At 47.7% G+C, this 8,864-nt stretch overlaps 1 protein-coding gene across 2 annotated transcripts in view; it reads left to right on the forward strand.

Annotated features, from left to right (window-relative positions):
- LOC135820986 (uncharacterized) overlaps positions 1–8,852 on the forward strand; it is a 20,396-nt gene extending 11,544 nt beyond the window's left edge. The window contains exons 5-9 of one of the 2 annotated variants that reach the window (XM_065334043.1): positions 3,337–3,490; positions 4,959–5,134; positions 5,380–5,454; positions 6,678–6,878; positions 8,048–8,852. In XM_065334043.1, the coding sequence (XP_065190115.1) occupies positions 3,337–3,490; positions 4,959–4,982 (178 nt within the window). In that variant the 3' untranslated portion in view covers positions 4,983–5,134; positions 5,380–5,454; positions 6,678–6,878; positions 8,048–8,852. The remainder of the gene's footprint in view (positions 1–3,336; positions 3,491–4,958; positions 5,135–5,379; positions 5,455–6,677; positions 6,879–8,047) is intronic. The other variant, XM_065334045.1, reaches the window with a different exon arrangement.
- Positions 8,853–8,864: the final 12 nt, after the last annotated feature.

Consider the following 8,864-nt stretch of genomic DNA (forward strand, 5'->3'; position numbering starts at 1 on the left):
CCGTGGTCCTACCTGTAGGACGGTATGCAAGCTATCATTAATCCTTGGCTCTCCATCCGAGTTCCCTCATGTGTTGCTATTATTTTTATTTACTTATTTTTTTGCCCAGGGTCTACATTCTACATTTATTTTACTTAGACTAGGGTTAGCTGTCCGTTTACCAGTACTCATCCACACATATGTGCACATAGGGTCAACACAGAACTCTATCAGTATATATTTTTGTATAGGAGGTTGTCTATCCTCCGGGATAGCACTATATACTCCCATTCTGTGTGTTCTCTGGTAGCTATGTTCCTTGGAGACCATATGACTGTGCCAGTGTGGTGACCGAGGTGAGGTGTGTCTGCACTGGCATCGTCAACTTGCCTACTGCTACGTGTTCCCCAGTGCTCCATCTGTGTCCTGTACTTTATTTGGGGGGGGGGGGAGGGGCAATACCGGTATTTCAGGTGCAGGGGGCAAGGGGGATGGGGTGGGGGACATCATGCCCCCAATGAACCTCTCCAGGCGTTGTTCTGGAGTAGACTAACCATAGGCGGAGTGTACACATGCAGCACATAGTTTGGGAATTAGAACGCGATCAGACTCGGACATATTCAAAGGCAGTCTATTGTGATAGTAGTCCTGGACGGATCTCACTATGATGATATAGGTCGTGCCCAGCATCACAATGCCCAACATTATAAATGACTGTTTTTTTTCCTGAGGGGCTAGATGAACATGTGGCTAGACTGCCGATGGCAACCAACAGGCTCAAGGCTGTGTTGAGACTTCGTGTTTGCGACCCGAGTCAATTGTTTACTCACCATGACTAGGCATCGCATCGGGCATCGTATGACCATTTTATATGTCACTGTTCTTAGTCGCACCGGGGGCGTATGCCCGTTTTCAGGAGACTTATCAAAACACATAAGCCCTGTGCCCTGAAGGTTAGGCCTATTGTTAGTCTGAATAGTCCTGGCTACTATCCCACTAAGTTCATTGACTTTCTACTGAACCTGTATGTACGTGAGGAAAGTACTGTTCTGGCCTGAACTACGGATTTCATCAACTTGGTAGAAGGTTTGCCTGTGCGGGACGATCATTTATTTTTAGTATAGATGTGACCAGCCTTTACACCAGCATCCCCAACGAGCTCGGTCACGTGGCATTGTCGTGGTATATCACACACAGGTATACAAGGTGGATGCCCCCGGCCCTTCGTACACGGTTAACAACAGCAGTGACTTCCTTGATGTCAGTCATTCGGAAGACTAACGGGTTCGTGTAAGATAACGATTTGTTTCCGCAGATCCAAGGGACTGCCATGGGTTCGCCTGCAGCAGTGGTCTATGCCGACATTGTTATGCTGTATTTGGAGAATCGGTACATTTTGCCGATCTTAGAGGGGGAGGGTTTAGAGGTTCAGGTTTATAGACGCTTTATCAGTGACATTTTTGTTTCATTGCATGGTTGCGAAGGTCAAGTTCAGCGCGCTTTAGACAGGATTAATAAGTGTTCGGCCCTCGAGTTTGCGCATGAACTGGCACATGATGGCATTGATTTCCTGGACACCACAGTTTTCCGTAGTAAGGGATACATGGCGGTGAAGCCTCATTTCAAGGTCACCAATCGTTTCCTGTATCTGCTTGCCGGTAGTAACCACCCCCGTAGTATGGGTAAAGGTGTGATCACTGGGGAGTTGATCCGTATCCGTCGGTCTTCGACCCTTGACCACCACTACGAAGCTGCTGCCGAGCAGGCGAAGCAGACTTTCCGGGCCCGTGTATACAAGAGCTCCATCTTTCATCTTTCAGACCGTACACCAGGCATGCAAGGCCGGCACAGCTGGGGTGGCTGGGGCGGCCTCAGCCGCCCCACTTTTTTGGCCGTTTTTTTGTTTTTGTTTTTTTTAGCACACTGCAACAAAGCGCGATGATCGCAGCTCAGCTCAAACGTGGCAAATAATGAAGAATCCTTGTGTATCAAGGTCAAGGTGTGTGTGTGTGTGTGTGTGTGTGTGTGTGTGTGCCTGTGTGTGTGTGTGTGTGTGTGTGTGTGTGCCTGTGTGTGTACGTGCCTGTGTGTGTACGTGCCTGTGACGTGTACAGCCGGTGTGTGCACACCGCTAGCTAAACCGACCAACGGCTACTCCCAGGGCACAAACTATTCTGCTGGAGGCAGCGTCGTCTTCGGCTGAAATTCCGGATACAACCTGCAGGGAAGCATTGTGCGCATCTGCCAGATTGACGGTTCCTTGAGTGGGGCAGCTGCCTCATGTAATCGTAAGTTGAATTTCAAGAGAGCCGATATATCCCTCTTGTGTAGAGAAGCTTCAGGCTTGTAGGAAGGCAGATTCTGGTGGCGTTGATCTTTCCTATTTACAGAGCATGTAGTAGTCTGGGTGTTACCTGCCACTTTTCATCATCACAAATGATGATCGTGCTTATCACAGGACCCAGGACCAGTCGGGCATCTCAGCCTGAGTCCTTAGGATATATGTTATACTTGTAGGTGTATGGTTAGGGTGTTTCACCGGGTAGAGGCGACGGTTAATAGGACACAGGTTGCAAACCGAAACGGACTCAATATTCACTTTCTCTCTTGGTATTTTGATTAGAAAACATATGTCACAGTGAGACTACGATGTGTTATACTCCGAGCCAAAATTTCATGGCTCTGCGATGACCAGACGCGCCATACCAAGCAGGTGAGTTTTTGACGTGTTGCTTCGCACTGCGACTTGAGTTTTACGACTTTCGAAAAATCAACTTCTTGTCGCAGGTAAACAGCGGCTCGCCTCTTGCCAATAAAGCACCGCATACCAATCAAAACTAATGGAAGCACACACAAGGCTTATTGTTACTCTGTACTGGCTGTCGTGGAGTGATAGCAATTAGCTAATTTCAGACCCAAAGTGAATTTGACGTGCACTCTAAAACGTGTCCGGTTTGGAGCCACCTCTGATTTGAATTTTTTGAAGCGAAAAATTGGGCAACTTGGAGGCAATGGGTCAACACAAAGGAGTGGCTCAGTTCGATTGACTCTGGCCCCAGAGCAAACTTCAACATGCCAGTTTCCTTCCACAAACATATTTCGAGTGAAAAATCAACGCTGATGATCGGTTTGGGTCTATACAAATTTGGCTGTCAAGGCGTTCCGGTATCGAACCGTCTACTCTACCAGAACACTGAGTTGTTGGCATAAGCCGGTAACTTTTGTCGAGCCTGTTTTAGGCTACCACCTCCTCCAAATATGCTAATATCTCTTGACTGTACAAAAGATGTGCCGAGCAGACACTTTCTTCATCTCTTGACTGCTTTGTGTGTTGTGTGTATGGGTACGTGTATCCAGCCATTCAACTGCAGTGCCAGTCTGGCTACCTGCCCTGCCTGCGTTCCAGCCTGTGGCTGTATCCTGCCATCACAGCGCTGCGACGGTGTTTGGTACGACTGTGCTGATGGCTCTGATGCACAGTACTGCCCAGGCAAGGTCACACCAGCTCCAGGTAAGCACCAGCAGCAGCACTGATAGTAGTACCATGACTTCTATTATTATTACAGGGTGCGACAGAGCTCTCGGCCATTGAAGAAAATGTTGAGTCACCTCCACCACCACACTGCGCTCTTTAGCCGACTAGACCCTCCTGCACACAACCATCATCATTGCGAGGACACTTCCGTAGACGATATTGATAAACTCCTTCAGACAGCTGTTTCGCTAATACATAGCTCATCAGTGAAGGTAGATATTGAATGATTAAAAATATAGACCAAACTGCTATTATATAGGGGGTTTCCACATACAAAACTGGCATAGCTGAGGTGATAACGCGGGAAAAGGAAAGTGTGAAGTACTGTTGACGCGCATTGGACATGCATGCAGCGTCGGATATTCGGCGCGGAAAATCAATCACTATTCAATGCAGAAATAACGTGCCAGAATCAGAGTACTATGTAGCTAGTAGTGAGAGTCTGTGTACTAGTATTGCAGTTGTCCGAGCGCCATGAAGGCCTGCGAACGCACCTCAAGACCCGCCGACGTCGACAGCCACAGCAGCCCCTGGGGCATGACACTGTACTGCTCGCCCGTCGCGCCAAGACGCTTGGCAGTCACTAGGCTTCATGCCACCGATGTTGTCCGCAAGCTACCTTGTTATCTGCCCATCACCCACTGCCGTTGACACGCTGGGAGGCCCCGCGGCATTCGCCCAGCATATCGTCGTCAGAGCTGTGTCGACGGTACAGTAACGCTGGTAGAAACAAACAGTTGGTCGTATGATATTGCGTCCTCCGGATTGTCCCTTGACTCGTCTTGTCCCTCTTCTTGCTCTGACGCTAATGACTTCTATTACAAGCAAAATGTAGAGCTACTGTTGACTGCTATTCACTGCTGTATTTATTTTATTACTTTGCCTGGCCATGTTGAGGCAGTCTTCGCATCAATTTCCTTTACACAATGCGTGTACTACAATGTATTCAAAACCAATGTCTGTGCCACGCACACATACGCAAACGTTTTAGGGATGAAACGAGTATATCGAATACTCGAGCGCTTGCTCGAAAATTCGAAAGGAGTGAAGACTCGTTTCGCAAAATACTCAAGTATCTTATGCACAGTGTGCTGTATGCTTGTACATCAAGCACGTCTGTTACTCTGACCAGTACTGATAACCCATGCAAGTGTGAAATTATTACTTGTCCCTACTTACCAACAAAAGACGTAGTTCAGACTATTTCCTGCACTAGGCTGCATGCAAGACTACATGTGTCAGGTGTAATACGTTCAGTGTTACGAGAGTGTGTGCAGTACATTGTTTTATGTTGTCAGTAAAATACTCGTACTCGCTCGAATACTCGCTCGTTTTTTCAAAGAGTACTCGAGTCCTCAATTTTGGCACTCGTTTCACCCCTAGGCCAAACATGCATGCACTGAATGCCTGTGCTCTGTGCTCTGTGCACTCTGTGCTTGTGCAGGTCAAACCGACTGCCAGGTCCTGACACCACCGGCACTGGGCTCGATGACCGTGAACGGCTTGATGTTCAGCAACACGACCACGTTTGTGTGCAGTCTCCCTATGTCCTTATGGGCTCGGCCGTGTGTACTTGTGAAATCAACGGCCAGTGGAGCGGTGTGCAGCCAACTTGCGTCCGTAAGTACATGTACCAATGCTCGACTGGCTTGTATTATGAATTCCCGTTCATCACACCGCTCATACTGTCAAATGCTGCCTCTTTTCATTCACAATGGCATGGGTCACAGTAGATAGGCCTGGTGCAGGTATTGCCAGTTCCTTGCTTGCTGCAGTACAGTATGACATATTAACTTAGCTGGTAAGCAGTGCATGTGTGCATGGCAAGTGTTAATTTTGTCCATTGCTTCCCAACCCATGTGTAGTGACGACTGCTGCTCTGAGTGCGGCCAGTGACGAGCTAGTCAAGGACTCCGTCTCAGAACGCATGACACAAACGTGTAAGCCTAGTATTGCTGCATAATTAAGCGCAATTTCTCCTACTGCTGACTGCTGAAAATGTTGTGTCCTTCACAACTAGTCTCTTTGTTCTAAGAAGTCTGCCTCTTTCATCGATTCGTGTTTACCTAGCTGCGTTACGCTATTAGTAGCCTATTACCTGTTGTGCAATGGGGCTGGCCTAAAAGCTGCTCGCTCAACAGTTGTGTTGCATGGCATAGAGGGAGATACGGCAAGCCACCTCGGCATATTTGCGGATAGAGCTTTTATTAGAAAGGAAAAGGACATATGGATACGAGTTAAGAGTAACTGTCCACCACTGTAACTAGCTACTACAGTAAAAAAAATGCAACAACTAGGCACAAAACTGACAGAGTGCTGAGACATTCGACGACCTGACTCCTAGCTTCAACACATCTCCGTAGCGCTAACCAACAGCCTTCCAACTTGGAAGGTTCAAGGTTAAAAGGAGAGACCAAAGAGGGGAAGGTAAGCGCAACGAAAATGAGCACAAGCTAGTAGTTGAAGCTACAGTCCCACAAGAACAAGAAATGTTGATTGTTACTGGACGATGACGAAACCAGTATTACCTTTCCCTCTTTGGTCTCTCCTTAACACTACGGAGATGTGTTGAAGCCAGGAGTCGGGTCGTCAAATGTTTTAGTGCCTGGTTGTTGCACTTTCTGACTGTATTTAGTATATAGTGACAGTTACTCTACACTCATATCCATACGTCCTTTTCCTTTCTACATTAATTTTATTATTGCCATATTGGCTCAACATCCGAGTTTCAAAGAGCTTTTAGTGGACGACTTAATCCATTTTCGGCAATACTTACAACGATCCAATCAGTCATATTGTAGATCAGGCTATGCTGTGGGTAAGTATACTACTGGCCTTGTATGGCTTATTGTTTGCCAGCGAGTATTTAGCATCATCTACTAGTATTCACTCGTTTGACAGCCAAAGAGTATTTGTGTGGGAGGCTGGGAGTCTCGCACCTGACTTGGTCACGTTGCGCCTGAAGGTCACTAAGACGCGGCCATATACGGTGGAGCCGTCGCAGTTCCATCTACTGTCGACCAAACATGCCCGGTATTGGCTATTCCGGTACATGACAGCCCATGCCTGTAGCACCAAGCCTGTGTTCACTTTTGCCAAAGGGATCCACCTTACTCGGCCTTATTTAAATAAGATACTCTGTCACGCTCTCAACTGTTATCAGGTTAGCTCCTGCTCCATGCCCATTGTTGGAGCGACAGTCCTGGAATCCAGAGTTGCAAGTGAGGTGGTGATACGGCAAGCAGACGGTGGCAAAGTACGGCTTAAAAGCTCTACATCTGGCAAGTGGCCGGCATACCACCCCAATGGACATCGGAACAGTACACGTAGAGTAGCATCTCTACGTGACAGGGTATGAGCGCAAGTGAGTTCTTATGCTCTACTAATGTGCATTGATACTGTGACTATAGTTGCAGGGAATTTTCTAGAACCGCCCCAACCGGTTTTCGACCGGTTGAAATAGTTGGCGACCGGTTGAAAAGTTACAAATCAGTTCCAACCGCCCGTACTTTTCTGTGGGTGAATGGAGCTGTGAATGGTCATACGCTTTTTTCTGGATGGATACTTCCAGCGAAGCCGCGTGGGCTGGTACTAGGGTCACGAGTTTGTACGGTTTGTACGGTCGAACCACGTCATTGAGCTGTAGCAACGGCGTTGCTACAGTCCAACAGCTCCGCGCGACACTCCAGCACCAAGAAATCTGTTAAATTGCTGTCGAGTGCCATATTTGGGTTGTATTTTGAAAACTATTTCCGGAGGGGGACCCCCCGACTCTTCATTGTACCGTAACCGGTTGGAAATTCGTCCTAGAATATACCCTGAAACTGTTGGTGTACAGATCTCATCACATGAGCCTTAGGCGGGATTTCCTATTGTCACTGGAAAATTCAGCCCTAACAAACAGTGTGATGGATGAATTTGACTCCAGGTATCGGCTTTTGGGAATGCCATGTATGCATGTCTGGCGTGCTGCTGCTATAATGTTGTGGCAGCAGCATTTTGGTGCGGTGGACTGTTCTTGTAACGGTGTACCTACCCATTTGCTGTTGCCGGATGCCGTGTTTTGTCAGTTGTGCCTGTTTGAAGGTGCCAGGCCAGCTTGTGTTGGTGCGTTCCCGTTAAGTTGCCAGGGCACCATATTTGTAACGGCGTTCCCGTTTTGCTGTTGTGGGGCTGTGTTTGTATCGGTGTGTTCCCGTTGAAGTTGACGGGGCACCACGTTAGTGGATTGTGCCTGTTTGAAGTTGCCAGGCCAATCCTGTAACGCACACCCGTTTGCTGATAATTGGGGACATGTTTGTCCATTTTGCTCGAGATTCACATGGCTGCGCCAGTTGCCTTGTGCGGATTAGACTGTTATCTGGCACTAGTCTTGATCTGTTTTATTCAGATTCAGATCAGCTATTGTTCCTATACGAGAAAATCTGTGGGTGCACATCCAATTAATTTGCAGATTTGCGTGCTTCTCCTGCAACGGGCGTTTACATGGTACATGGTGTGTGGGCGTATGTGTGGTGTGTTCATGCTGTACAGGCCAGTATTGCCAAGCACTGGGGACCTTTGGCAACCTGAAGAATGTTTTGTCCGAGAATCGGTCCTTGGATCTGTGGCGTTGCAGTTGTGGTGCTCCCGACCCTCTTGCGCGATGGCCGCGGAGACCTAGCGAAAAGGTTCGAGACATACGGCATCTCAATATCTTCCACCACAATCAGTACCACCATCGAGTGTAGCGACATCAGCAATAGAAGACGCACATGATATCATCCACCCTTACGGCCTTAGCGAAGACCCGGGAATACCTGAGAAGATGTTAGCCGCAACTTTACTGGAAAAGTCGTCGGTGACAACGGCACTCCATATTTTAGCTGCATGCAGTTAGGTCTCTCAACAAGTGTACCCAAAGTTTTCAAGCTAATACACAAGCAAATTCACTAGGGGCCGAGTATATTTTCCTACACCTCTCCCTGTTTGTTGTTGTTATTTCTGCATTCAAATTGTTTGTGTACCTGTACATTTATTACAGTAGAGCCACGCATCCACAGCTGTTGTTTCCAAGGGGTCAGGCTCGTCAGTTATACAAAACCTTTCAGCAATCTGGCCTTAGGCTTAGTTCCTTGACTTCTTGTACCACTTTCTTAGATGCACATCCCACTGGATAGTGAGCAATACGTGTGTAGCAGAATCTGTATTCCAGAAAAGCAGAGACTCGAGTCTATTGACACTGCGTTTCTTTTTAAAACGTTATTGGCTGTGGTGTACCTAGAGGTATACACGTACATTCCTGGGTCCCACGTTCTGTGACGCCCGACTGTATTCGTGGTGCCTCAACAACTTTTAATTTTGTGCGCTC

This window comes from Sycon ciliatum, chromosome 7, assembly GCF_964019385.1.
Source record: "Sycon ciliatum chromosome 7, ocSycCili1.1, whole genome shotgun sequence".
Lineage (NCBI taxonomy): Eukaryota > Metazoa > Porifera > Calcarea > Leucosolenida > Sycettidae > Sycon > Sycon ciliatum.